This window comes from Microtus ochrogaster, unplaced genomic scaffold (genome assembly GCF_000317375.1).
Source record: "Microtus ochrogaster isolate Prairie Vole_2 unplaced genomic scaffold, MicOch1.0 UNK61, whole genome shotgun sequence".
NCBI classification, from domain to species: Eukaryota; Metazoa; Chordata; class Mammalia; order Rodentia; family Cricetidae; genus Microtus; species Microtus ochrogaster.
In genome coordinates, this window is record NW_004949159.1 from 79140 (window position 1) to 104989 (window position 25850).

Here is a 25850-nt window from a genome sequence, read left to right on the forward strand (position 1 = left end):
ACGCAGACAAACCTTAACAATCACGACAGACCCACATAGACAAACCTTAATAATCAGGACAGCCCCACATAGACAAACCTTAACAATCAGGACAGACCCACACAGACAAACCTTAACAATCACGACAGACCCACACAGACCAACCTCTAGCAGTCAAGACAGTCATCTATGATGCCTACAAACCAATCACATAAAGATAAGTGTTCAGCTAAGACTTTCTCAGGTGCCTTTGGGCTGTATCAAGTAGTGCTACCTAGTACACTCAGGTTCTGAGAGAGTCTTAACTGCTGTGTTTCATTCTTGAGCATAGAAAGGTGTTTTAGTAAATACATACTAAGTTCATAAAATATTAAGACCTGGAGCCACATCAGAAAAATGGTTGCCCCAAATCTAATCTGCTTAAGAGAAGTCATGAACCTGATAGATCTGGTTTTGGTTTAAATTTTTCTTCACCAACCGTGTCATCTATTTTGATGAATAAATCATTGGTATAAAAACTAAGTTTGGTTTTTATGAATTTTTGAATTTCATACCAGGAAACAGACTTAGACAATAATCCCAGGCAAACAAAACCAAAGCTCCACTATATTAAATTTAGGCATAGAGGCTATCCTGTGAATAACACAGAAATACCATGCTCTTTGTATTTGTACCGTAGTAAATGCAATTAGGTTTTTATGTAAGGTTTTCTTCTAAGTGCCAAGCTGCTGGATTATGATCTTGACTTAAAGACACAAATGTGATCATCTTTTCGGAGACGCTATCTGACTGCTATCTCACGGAAATTCCTCTCTTTCTTTAAGGGTATACCTCAGTTATCATGTGCCAAAGCGCTATATAACTACGAAGGAAAAGAGCCTGGAGACCTGAAGTTCAGCAAAGGCGACATCATCATTTTGCGAAGACAAGTGGATGAGAATTGGTACCACGGCGAAGTCAATGGGGTCCACGGCTTTTTCCCCACCAACTTCGTGCAGATCATCAAACCTTTACCTCAGCCCCCACCTCAGTGCAAAGCACTTTATGACTTTGAGGTGAAAGACAAGGAAGCTGACAAAGACTGCCTTCCCTTTGCAAAGGTAAAGTGTCCACGAGATTGCTTTCAGCTTCCGTGGGTATTCCCACACACCTGGAATATGACTGGTATTTCATCTTGCAAAAAGAGAAAATAGTTTATGTGAACTCTGTCGGTGTGCTCCTAAAGATCCCAGGAAGCCGTCTGCGGGCCGCTAGGAAAGGAATTCTGTGTGTGGATGTCTCTGAAGGACCATCTGGGCTGATGTTCTTTCTAGTCTCACTCTCTGAGCCGCTTTAAAAGGGGGCGTGTGTGTGCCACCCGTGGGTGCCAAAGTACAATCCCAGAGAACATATAAAGCATCATTACTTCTTACTTTATATGTAAGTTTCTTTGCTTAAAAGCATACAAGAATATATATACCGAATTGGTAAGACAGTTTGGAATTTTAAGCAGAAAGCCGTGTTTTGGGATAGTGAAGCAGTAGGATGTTTGTTTCAATGATGTCAGCTATAGCGAGAAATACCTGAGGACAATTTAAACAGACATCCATCTAAGCTGGATGCTAAGGGAATGGCCTTCGAGTTGCAGTTTAGGGCTCTAAAAGGAAGCACCTGGACTCTTGGTAGACGTTTGCAGTTCTACAGATGTCTAAGAGAACATTAGGTCATGGCGAGATGGCCCAGTTGGTGAAGGCACTTATTGCTAAGCCTGACCAGTGTTTGCTCACCAGGATCCGCATGGTAGGAAAAGCCACCTTCCCCAAATTGTCCTCTGACCCCCACGTGCACACTACCGCTCATTCCCCACCGCCACGACAAGGGATGTGAAAACAAGATTTAAAAGATATTAGGTTGATTGGTAGTCCTGTGTACTTGATGAAAACATCATATTTTTTGTATTAAAGACAAGTTACAGAATTTTTACTTGCCTACTATTAAGACTTCAGTCCCTTTATTTAGCATGCTAATTAGGTGATAAATTTAATGTGATCAGAGAGACTCATGATTGGTTGTTTCCTCAGGATGACGTCCTGACTGTGATCCGCAGAGTGGATGAGAACTGGGCTGAGGGAATGCTGGCAGATAAAATAGGAATATTCCCGATTTCATATGTTGAGGTAAGCTCATTTGTACAATGTTGAGTCATATTCAGCTTATTTAATAAATCTTAATTGTGCAGATTAGGTATTAAGAGATCCTCATGGCACAGAGAACTGGCAGTGGCTTTTTTTAATTGATATTTATTGAGGTCTACATTTTTCTCTCCTCCCTTCCGTGCCTCTCCCCTCCCCCCTTTAATCCTCTCCCAAGGTCCCCATGTACCCAATTTACTCAAGAGATCTTGTCTTTTTCTGCTTTCTATTTCCCATGTAGATGAGATCTATGTCAGTCTCTCTTAGTGTCCTCCTCATTGACTAAGTTCTCTGGGACTGTGCTTTGGCAGTGGCTTTGAAAGGGTGTGTTGATGGATTAGAAAGACTTTCTTCCTCGTGTCCTTCAATTACTGAAGATCATAAAATGTGGTTTTTTGTCTCATGTTTAGAGGCATTCCTAGGATAGATAAGGGACCACATGCTTACTGCCCATCACCTTATACGATCTGGTTTCTGCCTTGAGGAAGGATTGGGAAATTTTTAAAGTCCCCAAGAAACATGAGAAGTTAATATATTCATTTTACTTGTTTACTTATTTCTCCTATTTTTTTATCACATCTATTTATTTAATGTGTGTGTGTAAGTAATAGGTCATTGGGAAGCTGTTCCTTTGCACCGTGTGAGACCGAGGGACCAAACTAGAGTTAATCTCAATGGCAAGCACTTTTTATCCACCCTTGTTTTCTTACATTTTCATAGTCTGCCGCATCATCAGAACAAGAATAGTGATTCCCTTTGATAAAATTCCCTAAGTGAATGGCCCCTTCTCCATCATACACCAGGAACTGCTTAGTCCCCTTTTTCAATAGCTAGCGTTGTTCAGAAAGCTTTTGATCAAACCTGAGTGAAATCTTTTTAAAGAAGTTGCATACTCATTATTCTAAACAAGATCAAATTTAAAAACCAACGGGGGCGTGCAGAGAAATGGTCCAGCCAGCACAGTGCTTGCCGCATAAACACGAGGGCCTGAGCTGGATCCCTAACACCCACTTAAAGGAGATGAGCTCAACGACGCACAGCTGTAAGCCCAGCTATCGTGGAGCCTCGGGGTTTGCTGGCGGCCAACCTGGGTTCAGGAAGAGATTCTGTCTTTGTAAGGCAAGGCAGGAATTGACGAGCTACCCAGTGCTGGTCTCTGGCCTCCATATGGACACAGGTCCACGTGCACCAATATACAGACACACACACCAAGTGAACAGGGAAGGTAGAGTTCAGAGCACACACCCATTAAATCATTCGTCCTGAACGGTCAGCTGGTAATGAATATTTCTTGCTGAAAACAAAATTGAAGGCATTTTTGGTGAGTGAAACCACCAAAGCCCAAACAGCCACTCTGAGTTGCCGAGGTCAAAGAAGACTTCTGGAAAGAAGTTAGTGTCTCGCGATGTGTAAGTAGATGTTACCTGAGAGAGATGAGAAGTGCATTTGCTGTAAGCAGAGGAACACCCAGGTGGAGAGGCCGGCATCTGCAGAAGCCAAAAGGCAAGAGAGATCTCAGGCTGTTTGGGGGAATTAAAGGCAGCTCTGTTGTCTAAAACATCAAAGTGTCTATCTTGAGCATGTAGAAACAAAACAAAAAAAAACCACTATCGCTTATCCTGCCATCTTTTTATCTGAGACATTTGTGTTGTCAGGAGTCTGAAGGCTAAAATGGCAAACCGCGTCTCTGTAGCCAGCACTCTGTCTTCCTGAGGCGGTGAGATTGCCGGAGTTTCCTAAAGCCTCGATGTGTCTGCTATGTGTCCGTGAGAATGGAACCCCAGCTAGCTGCGGCTCTCGAGTGCCAGCCACAGATGCAAATGCTCCTCTTGGTGTAGATGTTTTCTCCTGCATGAGAGCAAGATAGGAAAAAACATATCCTTAACAAGCAACCCTTTCAGTATATTATTTGTGTACATCCTAAGTACAGGTTTTGGGGAAATCCTGGCACCTCCAGGGATTTGAGTAGTTAGGCTAAGGAGTGTGTGCAAGCAGAGCTTAGGAAAGAGCCTGCCCTTACTCGTCAGGTGTTACCACCGTTCATGCTGATGCTTGGTCTGGCATGCGTGAAAGGTAGTGCTGTGTGGGTTGGGTTGTTTTTTTGGTGTGTGTGGGGGGGGAGTGATATAGGGCAGGTATAGACTACTTCAATTGGCATAAAAAGATCCACCCACAGAGAGGCCAGAGTCGCTTACAATCATTGGAGTCGTAGGATTATTTACTCTGACTTAAGTCGGAAAGGTAAATTCCTACACAGGGGGAAAGGGTTTTCATCCCTTGCTCCACCCCCACCCCTCAGTCATGAACATTTTCCTTATTTGAACCAGAACTTTTCTAGTAAGACATGAACCAAATCATCTGTCTGTTGGAGTCTGGGAACAGGCTTTGATGTCTGTCACATTGTAGCTCTTTGCCCGGAGCAGAGCACCTGGGGCTGAGTGACACCTGGTTGGCAGATGTCAATCACAGCCATCTCTGTTAGGGACAATGTCTCAGGACAGCGTCCAATGAGATAAAGCAAAGGAGACAGACAAAATAACGAGGCTTTTCCCTAAATAATGCTTTCCCTTGCTCTGCAAACCTTTCCCATTTAGCCAGCTTGAGAACACAGGGCGTGCTCACTTTAAACACGCTGTACCACAAAAGTTCACTTGTAGATTTTCTTTTAAGGATGGGGGTGGGGTGGGTGGGAAGACTGTCTCTGTAACCCAGGCTGACCTAGAAGTCACCGTGTAATTCAGGCTGACTTTGGACTCACCATCTGCCTGCTTCAACCTCCTAAGGGCTGGGTTTATAGGTGTGTATCACCATGCTTAATATTTTTCTTCAACCTTATAAACTGACATATAACCCTTAGTCTGGCAGAGTATAGCAATGGTCAAATAAATAACCATTGTCACCATGCGCAATGACGGGGTAATCTCAGAACTGAATTTGGCGTCTCAGAACCATGTCTTTCCTTGCACAGTCTTGCAAGCAAACATCCTCACCCCCACCTCATTCCTATCAAAGACTGACTGGAGGATGAAATTCAGCAGATAGAGAGCTTACCTAACGTACCTGGGTTTGAGCCCCAGCATGGCATAAAACTACTTAACAGCAGTGCATACATGTCATCTCAGCACCCAGGGAGAGGCGGCAGGAGACCAGAAGTCCAAGTCTGAGGTCAGGTTGGGGTCTGAGACACTGTCAGTTCCCTGGAGTCCCTGTCTAATTATGGTGAGAATTCTTGCCATGCTTTTAATCCCAGCACTTGGGAGGCAGAGGCAGGCAGATCTCTGTGAGTTCGAAGCCAGCCTGGTCTACAGTGAGATCCAGGGCAGGCTCCAAAGCCACAGAGTAACTCTCGAAAAAGCCAAGTATGAGAGAGAGAGAGAGAGAGAGAGAGAGAGAGAGAGAGAGAGAGAGAGAGAGAGAGAGAACTGAGAGAATTCTTTTGCTTGAATCTGATCACACACCCCCGACCCCAGACAGTCTCTTATCAGGTCCCTGTTTGGCCACGCCTTCTACAGTGTAGGTTGTATTGTATATGGACAAACTCTTCTTCTTCGCCTTGAGTTAGCTGGAAAGCAGCTAGGGATAAGAGATTCTTATGGAAATCTAGGGGATTCTTGAAGAAACCACCCCAGGATACGTATCAAGGCCCGGTTGAGTCAGAAGGAAGAAATTAGTACCCTATTTCTCTTTGTTCAAATGTACCAGTTGACTGCAAAATAGACAGAACGACATTAGCCACCTCATTAATTCCTTGCAGACTCTCTTGGTTTAGCAGTCATTTGGACAAGGACGACATGATTCTCAGCCAGCAGAAAGTTTGCTTGAAGACGGTGCTGAATGTGGAATCCGGGGCATCTCTTGGCCGTTGCTGTACGTTGTAGACGAATATTGAAGTAGACATTTTTATCGAGTTTCTCATTTGATTTTGATTACCAGTCATTTGTTTGCAGTCTCAATCATCCCAAGTTTTTAAGCAAATAAGAAGTTGTTCAGCTACTTGGTGTTTTCGTCATAGGGAGTTTAAGACGTGCATTCCTTCTGTGCAGATGGCATCGAGTAGGAGTGACTTAGGCAGACAGATGTTCTTCCGGCTCCATTCCCGCCAGAGTTCCTTCTTTGGGCACCTCCCAGCTGTCAATCCTCAGGCAGACTCTCCCTCATTACCTTACCTAAAACACTTTCTCCCCTCTTCTTGCTTTATCTCAACCAATAGTGTGACGGAAGGGGAAACTGGGAATCTGGAGCCTGGTGGCAGGGGATGGAAGTGGCTGCCCAACCTGTAATTCTCTATGTCTTCTCATTGTCAAAACTGTAGCTCCTTAGGAAGGGAGCCTGGCGCCCTTGTGGTACCCGTGTATGACCACAATCGCCATCGTCACTCTTACTCTCTCGCTGCACCTCTTCTGCCTGCCATCTTTCAGGTTTTTGTTATGATGACTAACCACTGTTCCCCAGACTCCCTGACCCCATCAGAATGGAAGCCTCCGTGATGGCCGTGGACTATATAGCTTATTGCGGTTTCCCAACGTTCTCTTCGAGTGTTGTTCATGGCAGGCTCTCAGTAAAAACTGCTTGAATAAATTAATAGTCAATCTAAGAAATTGTAGAACAAAACTTTCTAAGCTTGGTTTGTAGAGTTTTGTAGTTTGTAGATTTTTTATGTGCTTGAAATTTTTTTAAGTTGATACTCTCATCTTTCACCACCTGGTAAATATTTTGTTACTGGTTTATCTTGTCCTTACATTAGGAAGTTACATGCATAGGAGCCATTGGGTAGGTGCGTGACCTGGCTGAGGTCATTTGTTTGGTTTTATAGCCCAGCTATCCTCAGTCCTAGCTTCACAGATATGTGCCACCATACACAACCTTCCTTGGTGAAATATTTTCCAACTTTTTGTTTTTGTTTTGTGTAACTAGGCTGTAGTTGGGTAGGCATGGCAGTTGGGTAGATGTGGTGGCATATGCCTCTAGTCTAGACAAGAGGGTCAAGGGTCTGAGGCCGAGTTGGCTTCCTAGCAAGACCCTGTCTCAAATAAATAAGATGAGAACAACAGCAACAAAACCCTGAAAACAATAAACAAAATAAAAAATAAATATAAGCTGAGTAATAACTCCTTTAGAATTTTCCCAGGCTAAAATAGTAATAATTATATGCTAGATTAAATCTGGAACTCCTAATTGTAATTGAGGAAAAACAAAAATTGCCTGTAGAGGGTAGCGTTGGGGAAATGTTAGCCAAAGGTTGTGGAACTTTAGTTCAAAGGGATAAGTCTTGAGTCCGTGGCATACCAATGAGAAGTCAAATAAGCTGGCTTTAGCACGCAAGGCTCCAGAGTGGGACTCCTAGCATCTCCCTTGGTACTGTACAGTCTACAGTGTTGCTCTTGTTTCTCAGGTAGAAAGTGGAGCTTGAGTGCAGAGTTTGAAGCTCTCAAGGTGATCTCATAGAGCTAAGAATGGCATTGTTGACTTTATTATGATTTATGTTGTTAAAACCTCTCTCTAGAGAATAATAACAGCAGAAGGGCACAATAATAGTCTTTAATCTAATCATCAAAGAGTTGATTGATGTATATGAAAAGATTTTCTCTCATGTATATTTTTGATGTTTTCCCCTTTAAAATGAAAAACCATAATCAATGTTGATAAAAAGAAGTTTAGGGGAATTGTTAGAAAGTTGGGAGGAGAATTACCGTATTGATTAGCACCCAAGTTTCTATTGCAATTTTGAAGTCAGTTTATTTTTAATAAGTGAAATTTCGGGATACGCGTGAGAAATCAGGGAGGGAGAATTACTGTGTTCTTAGCCCCACCCTTCTTCATTCTGACTGACTGGGTACCGTGGGTGTGCTTCTGGGGAGCTTGTTTTCCCATGGGCATCGTGGCCATATCCTATGGCATGGTAAGATGGCAACCTCACAAAGGTAGGTGCTGCTTTTATTTCTGCCACAATAATGAAGGGAAAATGGGCACTGATTCCTGTAGCACAGTCAAGAGCAGTGTCCTGTAAGCTCCACGGACAGTTCCTTAGTCGATGTGGCGAGCAAGGGACTTGCTTAGGTTTGGTAAGGAGGCCTTGCAGGGAAGTTCATGCTCCATCTGTCATTATTCACCAGCCCATCCTCTAATTTAAGAGTTTCCTGTCAGGAGAGCATCCAGGAAGTAGAGAGTCCAGAGATCGGTTAGTGTGGTTTGAGTTCTGACTGCATGGATGGACAGTTTGCGGTACCCCGGGCAGTTTTATAGGACATGCAAGTGCACATCTCCTGGTGAGCTTTAATCAGAGCCTTGAGATAATGATCAAATATTATTATCTAATAGTATTAATAATCACCGTGTTTCCCCAAAGGATCCCCAGACTTTTCATCCGGGCCATTCCCCTGCAGGGACAAGGACGTGAGCCAAGCATCACACTTTGGAACCTCTGGCTTGTACATCTGTAATGTTTCTTTGCATGTCCTTATAGAAAACCACCCTTTCTTCAAGATCCCAGTAGATTGGGGTAGATCTTAGGAAGCCTCTCTTTCTGATTTAACAAGATGCATCCTATGAAACCCAAACCAAGCATCCCTGTCCTTGTGTGACTTCCGTAATACCAACTTTGCACCATCCCTACAGGCCTGGTGTGGCCTCAGGCTCTTGTATGTGTGCAGTGATTCACTCTTCCTGATTCCTCTGAGGATACAGTCACATGCAGAATATTCTAAATATTTTACTCCTATAATATGATCATAATCTAGAAAACATGGAGAAGAAATAAGCCTAAATACATCACATAGGAAGCTAAATAAATACCCCTCCTTTTTTCTTCATTATGTTTTTATGATATTAGATTGTTTTGTCTCTCTCCATGTCATTGTATTGCCAATAACCAATTTTCTTTTTAAACTACATAAAAAATAATAGGTAGGCTACAACTTATTTATTTTTACCACTTTTAGACAAGTGTCTTGTTTTGAGTAGTTGCCGAGTGACGGCTCCCTAACCTGCCCTAGGCTCTTGCCTGCCTCGCTTCAGAGGACATGTGGTAACTAGCCTTCCTAATGGTTCGCAAAACCACCGTCCACTTTGCTTTCATGCATACAGGTTTTTGCTTTTCATAAAAACATGAAACCATTCTAAATTCCAGCATGTAAGAGGTTCATTTTTCAGAATGATTAATTACTCAATTTCAAAATCTGAGGTTGCCTTTGTTAGAGAGAAATTACAAATCAGTCAAAGCCATAATATTTTGATATGTGTTAACTTTATTTTTTTAAAAATAGATTTGTTATAATGTCGTGTACATCCTAACTGTTGCTGGTAATTAAGGGTTTCTTAAGCAAAAGTAGGTTCAGTTTGATCTCATATGAAGGAGGCCTACGTGGATTCTTTATGCTCTTCTGGGCACTTGTGTATAAATGGGTTGAGCAGAACCCTTGTGTATAGATGTGTTGTGTACAGATGGCTTGAACAGAACCGTTCTGATGGTGCAGTCATTGGGAGAAAAATCTCCTCTGTAGTACAGTAGAGTGTTTCACAAAAGGTTTTCCCTAGGTGTTGTAAAGCAGTGGTACTTTTTATAATGCAAACCTCCTGTCGATGCACATCCTGGGTACACAGGCTGTGCAGAGCATCTCTGAGAGCGGAGGAGACCTAGATGAAGGTGCTGTTTTGGTGCTCACCACCCTCAGTTTTCTGTCCATTTCCTCATCCTCACGCTGGAGGAACCTGGGGTAGGGAGAACGGCCTGCTCGCTGATTTATTAACTGAGTACATGTTGCTGTGGAATTTCTGTCTGCGTGTCATTTCTCATTGACTAAATTTTACTTAGACTTTAATGACAATTCCATGCTCTTTCCCTCTTGGGAGATATGTATTTCCTCTGTTGTGTTCCCTTGTCTGGTAATAAGGTTCTGGAAAATAAAATGTATTGTTGGAATGTATCCTCCTAGTTAATAGGTATTTCTGATTTATGATGTGTGTATAACATAGAAACACATATAGACCGTATGTCTTACCAGTTCCTATAGGACACAGACATCAACTGATCTCAGTCTTCAAGTTGTGGGCGGGTCTCTCTTCCCAGCACGGTGATTCGCTGTGGATGCATTGCTTCAGGTCTAGTGGGTGGGTACCAGCAGCTCCTGAGTCCTGACTGGGCTTTGGGGTGGTGCTTGCATCTGTCTGGGAGCTCTTCTATGGTTTGACCGTGAGCTGCTTCTCCTGCTGCAGATTTGCTGTCTTCCCCAGGCTTTTCATCCTCGAGGAATCTGATCACCTCATTTGTCTTTTCTGCAGTGCGTGCGCTTACCTTTCCCTTGGTTTCCCGCTTAGTGTGAGAACATGACCTGGTTCGGCTCTCCCGAGTGTTACAGGATTACACTCACTTCAGCTTCTAGCTCTTACTCCCCGCCCCCCCACCACCACCATAATGCTCAAAAGGTCCACTTACCTCACTCTCTTTGTCTCTGTACTTAGTTCTTGACCCCTCTGGGCCTGAAATCGCCATCTTGGCTGTCACAAACTCCTTTTCTTAGCCTTTTTCTTTTCCCTGAATAACATCTACCACTATTCGTAATCTCCTTTAGGATCATTTCCCTTTTCATTTCCGGGGCGTTGGTTTGGCGGCTGTCTTGGAACACACAGCATTGTCTTTTGGTTAGCAGGCAATCCTGAGTGCCTTGTAGTTTTCTTCCTATAGCTGCTGTTTTCCCCTTTGCCCTCCATAAAGCAGAGACCACCCAAGCTTGACCCCCAGCTGACTTCCTTGCTTGACCAGCAAATGGTTTTGTTACAATTGCTTGGTCAGTTCCAGACTCAGGAGATTTTCTTAAAGCGTACTCTCTAGGTTTTGTTTTCTAAACAGAAAGTCAGCCAACGATGCTCAAAGGTTATTCTTGAAAGGCTCATGCAGCCTCCCTGGGTCACTGAGGTGTCGACGTTCATCTGCCCGACCTTCATTGACTCACCTGCCCGTACTCTGTAGACATGTGAACGTGTATCTTCTCGCGCTAATGTCAGGAACCTGTTCCATTTCCCAAGTCCTCTGTTATCATGAGTCAGAGAGGTGTGTTGTTCTCTCCCGCCCAGTAAGCTGTCCTGCCCAGTTCTGTGCTTGGCATATACAGTCACTCAACAGCAACAAGAAAGCCCACACTGAGAGAAGGAACTGAGCTCTCCATTTGCTCTGAGTCTGGTCACTCATGGTCCAGGGGCTCTCGACCTGACCCAGAGATCTGCCTCTTGAGTATTCTGGGGGGGGACATTTGCGTTTGGGGTGAGGGAAGGTGTCCTTAGAAATAGAACTTTACAGTTCATTAAATCTGACTTCGTGTTATGTAAGAGACGTTGGAGGCACATCCAGAGAAAGTGACTTGCCTGAGGCCAGGGTAAGTGAATCGTAAACATGGGCTCTGAATCATTAGAACAATACTTATTTGGACTGGATTTTACAGGCTGCAAAACATGTTAGGCCATACCCATTCCCGTGTGAGGGACTCAGAGGTGACATTACCTTTGTACAGCTAAGCAGACTGAATGAAGTCAGGACAGTAAGTAGTGACTCGGGATGGCTCAGGCAGTGAGGACAGAGGGCACAGCCTAGGCTAACCCACATTCAAGGCTCTCCCGATGATTTTTTTTCCTCTGAAAGAACCTCCTTCATGAGGTTTTCAATGGCGTGAATCTTTCCCTTCCAAATCAGAAAGTTGAAAAGGAAAGTTCTGATTTTTTTATTTACGTTTTAACAGCTAGGCCCAATAGAAGTGAAGGCCATTTTGACAAATTTGGAGTTGCTCACTGACCTCCAGGCCTCCCTCTCGAGGGGCATCAGGTATTCTACAAACCCCCTTTCCGTGGCAGGCTCTAGTGAGGTTTGTCGTCACTGTTGCTTACGTGAGTGTTTCTTGTCCTTAGGGTTTCTTAGAGCCCAGGGAGCTTCAGAACTATAGATTTAGGGAGGTCATGGTAGTTCAGAAGGCTAGAGGTAGCCTTTGGCAGACAGCTCCCTTCTGCTCTTTCTCCTAAGAGCTTTCAAGGGACTGGAGCTGAGTCGAGAGGTGGCCAGGCCACAGAGACACGGGATACAAATCGTGTTGACTACTGTTTGAAATAACTCTTTAGGATTTGAGCACCACTTTAGGATTAAAGGCAGGACTCTGCAGTTGTCCCTTGGTGTGCTACTGGTATTAGTTCTAGGTGGAAATGATAATATTTTGTTTATACTGGGATAGATAAAATATAATATTAAATCTACCTGAAAGCTTTTTCTTTTATTCTAAATGTAGCTATTTGAGAACACGGTATTTAATTGAATTGCTATAATAGAAAATATTGCTGTATCTGGAGTATAAAATAAAAATTTATTTATAAACTAGTAACATGAACCTATATTTCAATTTAGACATATATGCAAATGCATATAAAAATTCACATATATTAAATAAAGAGTACTTCATATAAAAAACAATATTTGTAGTACAAATTTGTTTAAAAAAAGCCAAAAACCTAATAGAACTATGGGTAAAGTATGTAAATAGAAAACACTACAAAAAAGATCTGTTTAATCTCATTAAGAGAAATACAAATTAAAAAACATGAAATAATTTCAACTAGTAGAGACTTGAACATGATTATTAAGGCTACTATTTGGAAAACAATATAAAGTGAAAATTGAGACTTTTTTGGGATACAAATGTTTTTTAAAGCACACATTAATGTAACAATTTCACCCCATGGTTGTGCTGTTATAAGCATATCAGCAATATAGTAAATAATGGTGTTTCCTCTATATGGTAGAAAGCCACGCATGCACCTATGGGTATGGAAAGATATTCACTAGCTGTTCAGTGACAATGTGCTCTGCCTGGATTCAGCCGTGGTAAAGAAATCATTAAAGTAGATGCATATGTGGCAGCATTAAAATTTATAGAAGGCTGTGCTGTAAACTGTTAAGTATAAATGCCCCTGGAAAATGGATTGGGAGAGAAAGACAGGCGTAAGGAACTGGCTGAGATCTTTGATGTTTGGTCCCATAATAGTCCGTACCATTTGCTTCATGTTTAAAGATAATTAATTACCTTTTGGTTCGTTTGTGTCGGAGTCTCAATCTGTAAGGCAGCCAGGCTTGGAAATCACCTCATGGACTGGGCCGACCTTGAACTTGTGACATTTATCCTCTCAGACTGCCCACCCCCTTTCCAGTGTCACAAGCACAGGTGTGAGCTACCAGGACTGACTGTTCAATGACTTTTATAGTATACTTTACAAGTTTTATTTGCCTTAGGGAAGAAAAAGTTCCGTAACTATTCTACTCTAGTGGATTATAAATTATGATAGTTTCTTCTCAAACCTGCTTCTGGTGCTGTACATTATACAAAAGCTGTACGTCCAAGAGTAACTCTTGTGTAGGAGTTCTTATAAAATAGTGACTATCAGAACCATTTTTCCTCAGGGCAAAAATGTTGCCTTGTCCTTTAAAAGGCCATATTCTCTTTAGCAAAGACATCAACCAGATATATTTTAATATTCCCTAGGATGTTTTGTTTTTATTAGCATTATTTTATCAATATTTCCTCTCAGATTTATTTGAGACTCTTTCTCAAAACATAAATGAGAAGGCGGGAGTCTAGCTCAGGGGTATGGGACTTCCCTCATGTGTGTAAGACCTGCATTCACTTCCCAGCACCGCAAAAGTAAATAAATTACATAATAGGAAAAAAATGAAATTCAAGAAAATCTCTTTAGGCCCTAGAAAGCTGATTTCTACTTTGTGTCCCACCTGAGCCTTTTCTGAGGCCTTTCCCTCACGCTGAGAAGGTCTTTTAGGGCAAGCTTTGTTTTGTACGGGATGGGCGCACTTTTAACTTTAAAGGTCATGGTGGGATAAATGTCAGAGGAAGCCCACGCCCGCTGAGCTCAAGCAAACATTCGTGAATTTTATCAAAATTTTGTTAAAAGTTGTCAGACCCTTGACTCCCTCTTGTTACAAAGGCTACTTTATACTCACAGTAGAAGGCTTTTACATTTCTGCCAGATTTACCTAATGCTCTACTCTGTAGCCCTTCATTTGATGGTTTTTCTCTGGTATTTAGAAAAAAGCAAGGAGCCGCGCTACTAATACCAACCTCTGCCGTTCCAGAAAAATCTAAAGTACTTTTAAAGGATGATGACATCTTGCTAGTGAATGTTACCGTCACGTGTAAAAATAAAATGGCGGGGAAGTAAAGTAGGGTGTTCAGAGGGCTAGAAGGGAACCAGGAGATTGAGCTCTGGGTTCCTTTTGGGGGAGAGAGCAAAAGAGACATATCAGAGTTGTTGGCTTTCTTGTATTTACTCACCTGTCCCTGAGGAGTTGTGCTCAGTAGCTGAACAATGGCGGCCTTAGGCATAGAGCTGGCCAACAGCAGTGCCCAAACTAGAATTGTGGTCCTTTGCCAGTTACTAGTTGAGCCACCCACTATGAGGTCTACCTGTGTAGAGAGCTTATGCCATCAACTGGATTATTCTAAGTGAGGTTTTCTGTCCACCAATTATGTACATTTTTTTTCCTGGCAAGATTGTTCTTCATATACAAAAATCTATTGGAAGGTAAGAGGACAAAAGTTGGTGGACAAGTATAGAATTAGACACAGAATGAGTCCTTTGCCCACAGTTAAGGAGAAAAAACATTTGGTTCATCAAGTAACATGAACAAACTGCAAAAGGCAGTTGAGCAAAAGCTGCTGCATGTAAGATCACAGAAAGCATGCCCATTATTTTTATGTCAGTTTATAAACTCCTTCAGGGGACTAGAGAGGTAGCTCGGCTGTTAAGAGCGCTGGATGTTCTTCTCGAGGACCCGGGTTCAATTCCCAGCACCCAGATGGCAGCTTACAACTGTCTGTAGTTCAGTTCCAGGGGATCTGACACCCTTACACAGACATGCATGAAGGCAAAACACAAATACATGTAAAATAAATCATTTAAACATTAAAAAAAACCGTTTAGATAGTTTCTATTATCTATTATGTCCAGCAGCTAGTAAATTACTCAGCACATAGTGTTCTCAAGTTGTACTTACTTAATGGAGGGTAGATGTGGAAAAGACCTAAGAGGGACCCCGTGTTATTTTCACGACAAACTAGCAAGGTAGTCATAGCAGAGCACAGTGAACGGAAGTCAGCAGTGTTCACAGGTATTAATGATATCTGCTACTTGCCTAGGTGAAACCCTGATAAGTATTTTGATAATACTTCACAATATTTTAATACAGGTGGTCAGGTGAGCTGTCTCAGCAGGTAGAGGTGTTTGCCACAAACTTGATGGCCCCAGTTTGGTCACAAGACCCTCAGGGTTGAAGGATAGAACCACCTCCTGTAAGCTGTTCTCAGACCCCCACAAATGTACTCGGACACATATAGCCACTCACACATACCGACAAAATATATAAGTGTCTTTAGAAGACCAGGTGTGGCCATTGGTTTGGGCTCAGAGTTCATTTAAATGTGGTATCGGACAGAGGTAGCTTTTTCCTTTGTTAATTGTATTTGGCTCCCGTGAGAAAGAAATCTTTAGTTTATCCCCGGTTTCTTACTCCACAGAACAGGCACACAGAGCTTATCGTCCACCTCTGTGGGCTGACTAGGACCTTGTTCGGAGGATTTGTGGTATCAGGATGGAGGTAATGGGCACATAAGAACCCTCTGCTCCTTTGCCCCTGCCTTGTTGGGGGCATTTGCCTTTCATGTCAGTCCTGAGCTGGAGTGGGAAGAGCAGTTACTTGTAGTAAAGTTGACCGCCCCACGGGGCTCACTGCAGGTCACCGAGGTCTCAGAGCTGTGCCCCCGTCAGAATAACTAGCGTCACAATTGCTTCATTGGGGCATTTGGTTCTCTCACACCCCCACTCTGAAGAGGGGGATACCTAGATCAAAGCAGGATTTATACATTGTGGATCTCCTGACCCAATGCCATTATAATGTTCCATGTGGGCCTCCCTTTAACACGTTCCTTTACCCTTCAACACCTGCTAGTGACATCTCTATCCTCCTCCTCTTTCTGATGGTCACCTGCATGTTGGTAAGGTGTGACTGCCTGTTCTGGAAGCTTTCTCCCTTGCACACTCTTTTTTTAAAGGGTAAAGAAGATGCTTGTGTTTGGAAAGGGTTGGCCCTCCTAATTATGCCAGACAGGCCATCTGACTGCACGTCCCCATGGAGCCACAGAAACAAATTGCTGGTGGATCCCCAGTCATCTGGAGAAGCTCTGGGCTACCAAGCCACAGTTAACCCTGCCTCGTGACTGTGGGAAGCAGGCTCTATTTCCTCTTTAGATATCGACCCAAGGGCTTTCTTCTTCCCTAGCAGGGGAGTCTCACCAATAGGGTGAGAAGACATGGTTTGGATAATTGAGGTGGATAGAAAGAAAACAAAATATTAGATGATGTTAATTTGTATAAAGCAGTTCCCGCAGGGCTGAGAGTCATTTTGGGAGAACCTCCTCTGGCCCCACAGTGACTTTCAGAAGTATGCGGTTCATCTTCAATGTCTTATATTTCATCTCAGTATTTTTGTGCTCCTTAAGCTGCTTATCACAGAAGTCTCTAATATATGCAGCCTTTTATCATCAAGGCCTTTCCGGAAGTGTTTTGTTTCACCTCAGGGAAAACAAACAGCCTAATGTTCTCTCCTTTCCTGCCGATGTTATCAGTCCAGCTCACCCTACTTTGTCCCCTCGTTTGTCACTTTACCCTGGGACTTCAGATAGACCAAGCGAGGGTGACAGCTGGGCTGGAATTTCCGCTCTAACCTTGCTGAATTTTGAGCACATGTGATAACTGACAGAATGTCTGAGGAGGAAAAAAAAACAGCAACAAAAACCTGGCAGGAATTTCAACCAACTTTTGTGAGATTTCCCTCAAAATATGGGGAGAGAAACAAGGGGAGTTAGCTTGTTTGGAGGTCCACACCTCAGTGTTGCATGGTTTTGGTCTTTATTTCCTTGTTTGCTTGTACCAAACCCATCCGTTGTTCTTCCTGTGTTCAGCCCTGAGGCAGTCGTTACTGGGGACTACGGTCAGTCAGATGAATACCTGAATACCCTTTTCATTGCTCCTCTCTCGGTTTCAGCAATGAGCCAAACTCTTGTATTACTGGCAAATGCCAAAATTAAACATCTCCCAAATTCTTAGGAACGTGTCTTTATCTTTTCAGCCTTATGTTGGAACTACTTATTTTTATGTTAATAACTACCTGTGGCGTAGGTACATCGAGGTCCCATTATGAAGACCTGTCGCGTGGAAGAGACGCTAACTTGCATATGCAAGTGTTAACATGGCGGCTTTGAGTTACAGACGAAAACACTTAGAGAAAAGCATGCTCATTGAGCCCCCAAGAGCTGTCTGACCTTGTGCTGTTCTGCTGCTTGCTTTTGCAGTTTAACTCGGCTGCCAAGCAGCTGATCGAGTGGGACAAGCCTCCAGCACCTGTAGACACTGCAGAATGCCTTTCAGCGACAGCTCAGAGCGGCACCGCCCCCAAACACGCTGACACCAAGAAGAACACCAGGAAGCGACACTCCTTCACCTCCCTTACCATGGCTAATAAGTCCTCCCAGGCATCCCAGCACCGCCACTCCATGGAGATCAGTCCTCCTGTGCTCATCAGTTCCAGCAACCCCACTGCCGCGGCCCGCATCAGCGAACTGTCTGGGCTCTCCTGCAGCGCCCCGTCTCAGGTACAGGGGCAGCTTCCACTGCAGAAGCCCTGGCTCACCAGGGGGAAAACTTCAGAAGAGGGTCGCTTTCCTTGCTGCCTTCTTCACGTTTGTCTTAGCTACTTGCTGTGATAAAGCAACTTGAGGGAGAAAAGGGTTATTTTGACTTCCCCTTCCAGAGAGATGCTGTCTGTCCGGCTGTGATGGGAGACGTGACAGCAGACAGGGAAGGCATGGCGCTCAGAGCAGAAAGCCGATTGCTCACATTGTGTCTGTGCTTAAGAAGCTTAGCGTAGACAGGAATTGGCGTAAGGCTACCAAGCCTCCAAACCCAGGGCCTGTGATTCATCCTCTTTAGATTCCGTCTCCTAACGATGTAATGACTTTCCCAAGCAGCACCTTCAACTGACGGCCAAGCATTCAAACACGTGAGCCTATAGGTGACATTTCACGGTCAAAGCACAACAGTGTTCTCAGTAGAAAGATGGAGAAGGGAAAGATAGCTTGAGTGTATCAGGACTCAGAGAAAATATTGGAATCTACAAAGTGTGTTAAACAATGCTATCGATTTCAGGCACTCGCTGAGTTTTACAAAACTTCCCAGTGCTATCCTGGGAGGTCTTGTGCTTGAGAACTCCATCTTTGTCCATGCTCACAGTTCTCAGTACAGTGCGCTCCCATCTGCAGCTTCTCACAGTGCGGCGCTTGGGTTCCCATACACACAGTAGAACAAGAAGAGAAATCGAGAAAGCAACAGTCAGCATAGAAGTTAACCTTGCCCTTTTGAAAATCTCCTTACTCGATTGAGGCTCGAGACTGTACTAAATAACATGGTCACGTGCTATTTGTGTGTTAAAAATGTAGGTGTCGATTGCAAACATTCACTCATGCGTTTGGCAATTGATTGTTGAATGTTTTGTTATCAGACTCCTGGGCACAGTATGTAATGGGATATATAGGGATATATGGAGTGCTTACTCTGGTCTAGTGTGCCTCTCTGTCATGGTCCCGTTCCTCCCAACCTGGAGGTCAGAGAGCCGTGTCCAAAGCAGCCTAACACAGCAGGGAGAATGAGCTTACTGATCATTTAATTTCATGCAGATTTTATTCTACAGTGTAACTTAAGGTTGTTTTTCCTTAAAATATAAAAGATGAAATTCCTATTAAAGAAAAAAAATGAAGTAAAAAAAATATATAATCCCAACCCTGAAAGAGTTCATATAGTTTAATAAGTCTCTATATGGTGTTGCAGACTAAAAATTGGGCTTTTCTGGTTAATTTTATTAAGAGTTGGTTATTCTTATCTATTTGATTTGACATCTCTGGATTGACACATCATGTCAGGAATTAAATGTATTACTCCAAGGTTATAGAACTTTTGATTTGAATGATGAAACATAGAATATACATGGATACATTAGCATGAGTGCAAGGGGGGAGGGCCTTCATTTCGCTCACTCACTGCGTATGGCTTACATCAGCAAGCACTCAAATGCTGGTCCAATGGATGAGTTGCTTGGAAACTAGATGGAGAGAGAAGTGCTTTACCGTTCACATAACCAGTGGTCACATGAAATTGGGGGGGGGGGCTGGAGAGTTGGCTCCTCAATCATTAAGAGCGCTTGTTATTCTTGTGAAGGACACAGGTTCGATTCCCAGCACCCACATGAGGATCCTCACTTGCTCAGGTACCAGGCATGTGTGTGGTGCACAGACATACGTGAATACCGAGCCCTCATATGAGTAAAATAAATGTAAAAACCCCATAAGAATGAAAGAAAAGACAAGACAGGGTTTTAGAGCAGAGACTGAGCTTGGCAGAGGACCAGCGCCAAGTGAACTGCGGAGATTCAGAACGGATTTGTGACTAAGGTGCTGAAGAAGAAGACCGGTAAAGATCCACTACCGGAAAATAAACCGCTTTGAGTGAGTTTGCTTTGAGTGTGTGGCACCAACGCCATTTCCACAAGGAGATTTTCTTGATGTAGAGTCAAGCTGTTGTGGGCACGCTGACAGCCCTGAGTGAGAAGAGCTTTCAGAGCGTGGACTAGGATGCTTTTGTAGTGGAGAAGGTTGAACGAGAAAGGACGGTGAGCACAGAGCTGTGTCCTGTGGAGAACTCAGCATTCAGGTGTCGGCACCTCTGACATGGCCACACCACACGCTGGGGATAAAGGCTGTGAAAGCGGGGCTATTTTTGCTTGAATTTGAGTAGTTTAGGGAACAAGGCTCTTTCTGTTTTCTTGAAACAGTTCCCCCTTCAACCAACCTCCCCACGCCCTTTTCTGGAACCAGTTGGTTGTTTTCAGTGGTGGCTGTTGCCTGGGGGGAGAAGTTATTTCAGGCAGAAGATGGGAGGTGTGTGAAGAGCTGCCTGGCTCTCCCCCTGAGGTTTACAGAAAACACCCCTTATCTAGGGCACCGGTCCACAAGGAACCTTGAGAGTATGTGTGTGTGAGTGTGTATGTGTGTGTGAGTGTGAGTGTGTGTGTGTGAGTGTGTATGTGTGTGTATGTGTGTGAGTGTGTATGTGTGTGTGTGAGTGTATGTCTCTGTGTGTGTACTGCCGGGCTCTCCTGCTGAGGTTTACAGAAAACACCACTTACCTAGGGCACCTGTCCACAAGGATCCTTGAGTGTGTGAGTGTGTGTGTGTGAGTGTGTGTGTGTGTGTGTGTGAGTGTGTGTGTGTGTGTGTGTGTGAGAGTGTGTGTGTGTGCTGCCTGCACCACAGGCACATATACTGTTGTCATCAGCGTGGAGAGGAGTACATGCAGGAAAATGGCCATGGGAAGCTGTCCCAAGAGATGCTGTCCCGGAATCCTCGCCACCAGCACGATTTTATTTTCCTTCCTGACACTCACCTTTAGCTTCAATTGTCTTTCATTCTATTTTTTTTCTTCTTAGTAAATTAGTTAGGCTTTGATTTTGTTACAGTTATTAGAAAATAAGAAGAAACGAACCTAACCACGTCCGTATTTGTTTGTTTCTCGCATCTGAATGAGAGCTCAATGATACAGAGGCATAGGCAGTTGAGTGCTGGTGTAATGGTACTTAGAAAATGGGCTGACTTGGACCCCACTTCTCCACCGTATGAAAAGTCCATGTCGTCATGCTGTAGGTGATAAAGATCCCAGTGTCATATCCAGAGTCTCCAAGCGGCAGAGGGGCGAAGGGCTTGCTTGCCATTGTATTTAGTGTCTGTTGAGTGAGGACTGAACTTGAAAGTGTATAAACTAGAACCCGACCTCCAAGCTGTGCTGTGCAGGTGGACCCATGACACACGTGATCACGGGTGTTTGTGACTGACATCCATGAAGCACGTGAAGACATTCGGTCTGCCCCTGACCATACCCCTGATGACTTCTGCATGTGTCACCCGGAGACAGGATTCACGATGTCAGGTGTTTCTGAGGCATTTTTATATTGCCCTGGTCCCCCCTGGAAAAGCAAGAAGGCCCATCCGATTGCCCTGATTTTTCTCCCCAACCCTTCTCATTTCCCTAGCCCCTTCTTGTACAAGGGACCGACTGATGGTTGTGGGTCCATGGGGAAACAGGTGCTGGGTAGTTGCATTGCTGTACATGTGGAGGACAAGACACCCCATCCGTTGCCATGGCTACTCTCCTCGCGTCTGAAGCGTCAAGTAGCACCCCCAATGTCCTGCAGTTGTATCTGCCCTGCAACCTGGGTGAGACTGATCAAGTAATGGGCAGCAGGGACATGGCCAAAATAACTCAATTTCTTTCTGGTAGATTAATCTCAGGTCTTGTCACGGATGACACCTTTGAAAACAGTTTGCCTTGGTGTTATTCCTGTAAGGTTCTATAGTGAATTCTCGGCTGTAGGCACGTCGCGGCAGCTGCGTCTTGATTGCCAGTCCTCACTGAAGGATAGAAGTCTAAAAGCATGATCTTGAAAATAGAAAAATACCTCAGAATTTTCCATAGATTTGGCAGATCAGTAGAGGGACAAGTGTTGAGCCATGGCTGACCTTAGCAGGGCCGTCGCGGGAGTGTGAAGCTAGTTAGCCCCAGGCTGACCATCTGAACAGTTGGATTCGTGGTAGCATAGTGTGTGAAATAGCACATTGCAGTGACTGGCATATCAGACACATGTTATATCATTGAACATTTTGGGATTGAATACAAGGAAAAGATTCTGCCTCCCCAAAATAACATTCTATACAGATTTCTTTTTTATGTGACTTCTACTTGTAGAATCTGTTGCATTAAATATCTAGGCTAACTTGGGTTGGGGAGATGGGCTCGGTAAAGCGCTTGCCATACAAGCCAACTTGTTTGGCATAGGTAACTGAATGAACAAACGACCCTATCTCAAATAAAATAGATGGGGAGATCAGCATCAGAGATAGTCCTCGGACCACCACAATGCGCTATGGAACATGTCCACACACACATACGGGAGGGGGCGACGGGGGCGAGGCAGGGAGAGACAGACACAGAGAGAGACAGTTTTTTAAAAAATATGCTGTCTTTTTAATAAGTTGTTCTCCTTGGCAGGTTCATATTAGCACCACTGGGTTAATTGTGACCCCACCCCCAAGCAGCCCTGTGACAACTGGCCCTTCGTTCACGTTCCCGTCAGATGTCTCCTACCAAGCTGCCCTTGGAGTAAGTACCATTTCCCTGTCTTTATTTCTCTATGAGGCGTTTAAGTCTTGAAGATCTGGCACATTCCGACCAACTCCCGCAGTGCACACGGACGCTTGCCAGGTGGGACTGCATCTGCCCTTCTGTTGTCTCTGCAAATCGCACAAAAACAAGTTAGATGACTTCTTGCCACTCACCTGCAAAGTTTCTAACGGTGGCAGCCGCTGGCCTGGGGCTATGAGAACTCTGAAAAATACATTTAATTTTGTTGAAGTTCAGTTTGATTTCCCAAAGGCTTAACTTTTATTTCTGTGGGTTTCTAGCTTCTGCTTATTCTTTTTGAAGATATATGTTATAGAAATGTTGAAGACATGGATCTTCCCAGGCTAAGTGGCTTGGTTTCATTCACCCACTAAAATGATGCCAAATGTCAGCTTTTAGGGGTTATCTCTAGTTTGTTCTCCTCCATAGCTCATAGAGATTCTTTCACGGTCCCTGCTGCCCTGGGAAGGTCCTGTGGAATATGTTGATGTTTCTTCTAAAAACTCCACAGGTAGGGCTGGAGAGATGGCTCAGCGGCTAAGAGCACTGACTGCTCTTCCAGAGATCCTGAGTTCAATTCCCAGCAACCACATGGTGGTTCACAACCATCTGTAATAAGATCTGGTGCCCCCTTCTGGCTGCAGGCATATATGTAGGCAGAATACTACATACTAAATAAATTAAAAAAAAAACAAACAGCTCCACAGGTAGACTCCAGTCATCAATTGAATGGAGTGGGAATTGGGTGTGTTGTCCCAGAGAATCTTAATAGGCAAGGAAGATGGGTATAAAGAAAGAAGAACACTGTGGAGGAAAACAAGCAAATACACCCTTAGGGAGCAGACAAAAAAAGCCCCTTTGGTTCAAAAAAGCACAGTTCAGTGAGCCACAAGGCACTGGAGAACATGAGACATCTCTCACTCGGGCTAATGTCTTGGTTAAGCGTTCAGACCACTGGTTTCAGCACCAAGTGGAATGAGGATAGGCATCATCACTCCATCAGACAGCCTGGTGCCAGATCCTGGCATTAGCCTCCCTGGTCCAGCACCTGCAGTGTCTGATGAGCCTCCCCGAGAAACTGTGTAACCCGTTGAAGGGTTTTAGGCTTGGAATGGTTCAACTCAGCCTTTCATTTATCATGTGACCCTGGCAAACTTATTCAGCGTCTTCCAGCCTTCGTGTCTGTGCGTGTTAGTTTCTGTCAACTTTGGCACAAACCTAGACACAAGTAGGAAGAGGGAGCTTCAATTAAGGGACAGCCCCCACAAGATTGGCCTAGGGGCCTGTCTGTGGGGCATCTTCTGGATCACTGATAGATGCAGAAGGGCCCAGCCTACTGTGGGAACATACCAGCCCTAGGCAGTGGGTCTGGCCTGCAGAAGGTACCTGAGCAAGCCACAGAAGCCGGCCAGTCAGCAGACTCCGCCCACCGTCTCTGCTTTCGTTCCTGCCTCCAGGTTCCTACTCTGAGCTCCTTGGAGCCCTGCCTTCCTCGGTGGTGGAGGGGGAGGGTGGCCGCTGCTGCTCTTCTCTGGGCTCTCTACTGACAAAGTGGGGTTGGGACTGTGGCGTTGTTGCCCAAAGGATGCCATGGAGAGCCAAGTGCACTTGGGTGCCGTTTTCCCTGCTCTCTGTCCCAGCCACAGTGAGGCTTCCAAGCAGCTGCTCTGTTTTTAGGTTGTGATTTTGTGGGGGTTGTAAACATGGTTTCCACCGCTAGTTTCTGTAAAAGCTGGCTTTGTAGCCAGGACCTCACAACACTCCAGTCACTGTAGTGACTCCGCCAGGCTTTCACTGCCTTCCTTTCCAGCTGCGTCATTCTCCTTAATGTTAATGTTGGCTAGATAAATTTCCTAGCTAATGAAAAGCCGAGTTTTAGAACAAGGTCCTAAATGACTGTAGCTTTTACCTGACTTCTCTCAGACTCTTAAAGATGCTCACTGAGTAAACCATGTTCTTCAGTTTAAGTGCACTCTGGCAGGTTCTACTCACAGGTTAAAGCTGCTGGATTTTCCTTTTTTTTTTTTCTTTTTTAAAATGCTCCCTGAGCAATTACAGCGTCCTTGCTAAGATAGCAGCTTAGTGAAAGAGACATGGCCTCGGTTCATCTGGGGAGAAGATGAATTTCAGCGAGCATTCATTAAATGTGGTTTCCATAAGATTCCGTTAGCCATGGATGTCTCACTGAAGCCAGATTTCATAACCCATCCTGCCCTCCAATCTCCAGGGGAGTCACTTCTTCCCCCCCCACACCAACAAAACACATCCAGCCCAGCGTAGTTCCACACTAGAGGACTCTGAGCGAGGAAGCAGTCCAACTCCATGTCATCAGGGGAAAGGAATGACTGACTTTTCTGATCTTAGAAAAAATTAATTAGTGTAAAAGATACAAGGCTGGCCAAGTTTTAGCCCCTGTGAACTGAAAATTTTATAATATAATAAATGGCCAGTTCTTTGCTGGGGGTTGACTCTAGGCCAAATCAATGGAACAGGCCACAGGAGAGCATCTAAAAATTAATTCATGTTCAGTCATTTTTATCCTAGGATTTTTATAAGAAAGACTGCATATTAAGCAAGAGAGAGATTTATTAAACACTGTCTACTGTGCCAGCTCCATTTAATAAAAAACTAATTATAAACAGGCTTGCCTGTCATCCCCAGAGATGGTAGATCGCAAAGTCTCTGGTAGGTTGATGGAAATGCTGTGGACTTAATGTTGGGTTTGGATAGGAAACTCCATAGCACCTGCCTTCGTGCCCTTGGTAGCTCCAGTTAATTGTGGCAAGGATTCTGGTTAAAACATGCAGCATTTCAGGAGACTTTGCTATCATAGCAATAGAAGGTAGCTTCGTAGGGGGAAAAAAAACAAATCAAACAGGCTTTTCATGGTGTGGATTAATAGGAAGTAAATGTCACCTTATTTCCAGTGCTTTTTTTTCATAAATTGAGATTTTTAAATCTTTTATGCAGAATGAAGTTATTTATGAGCATATGTCTCCAACATGTCCCATGCAGCAGTGAGAGTGTTAAGTCTCCTGCGTCGTGAGCAGAAGTGTCGCAGCTGTCTGGTTCAGGCATGAGCCTATTAATAGGAGTTGGCTGTTATTGTTGCTGACTTGTTTTGTGGGATGAGGAAGATGGAGATCTTAGACCTGTAGCCCTGGCACAGGAGCAGAAGAATGTCCAAAAGGAGTAATTGCTGAGACTGTGTGACATGCTTAGCTGTAAAGAACCACGAGGCAGCCGGTCATTGAAGGCCAAATACTGCCTGCAGCAGCTTACAGCTAGGTTTAACTCTCAAGGTTAGAAACCCTGTTTAAGCTTTTTTTCCTTCTCTTCTTCCTCCTTTTTGAGACAGTATCTCACGTACTCCAG

The 25850-nt window shown here is 44.1% G+C and overlaps 1 protein-coding gene across 1 annotated transcript in view; it reads left to right on the forward strand.

Moving 5' to 3' along the window:
* Sh3rf1 (SH3 domain containing ring finger 1) overlaps nt 1-25850 on the forward strand; it is a gene marked incomplete at its 5' end in the record, with an annotated part of 69653 nt that overhangs the window by 11687 nt on the left and 32116 nt on the right. Inside the window, 4 exons of the mRNA XM_026777376.1 lie at nt 804-1079; nt 2040-2135; nt 17543-17842; nt 22344-22454. Of these exons, the coding sequence (XP_026633177.1) occupies nt 804-1079; nt 2040-2135; nt 17543-17842; nt 22344-22454 (783 nt within the window). The remainder of the gene's footprint in view (nt 1-803; nt 1080-2039; nt 2136-17542; nt 17843-22343; nt 22455-25850) is intronic.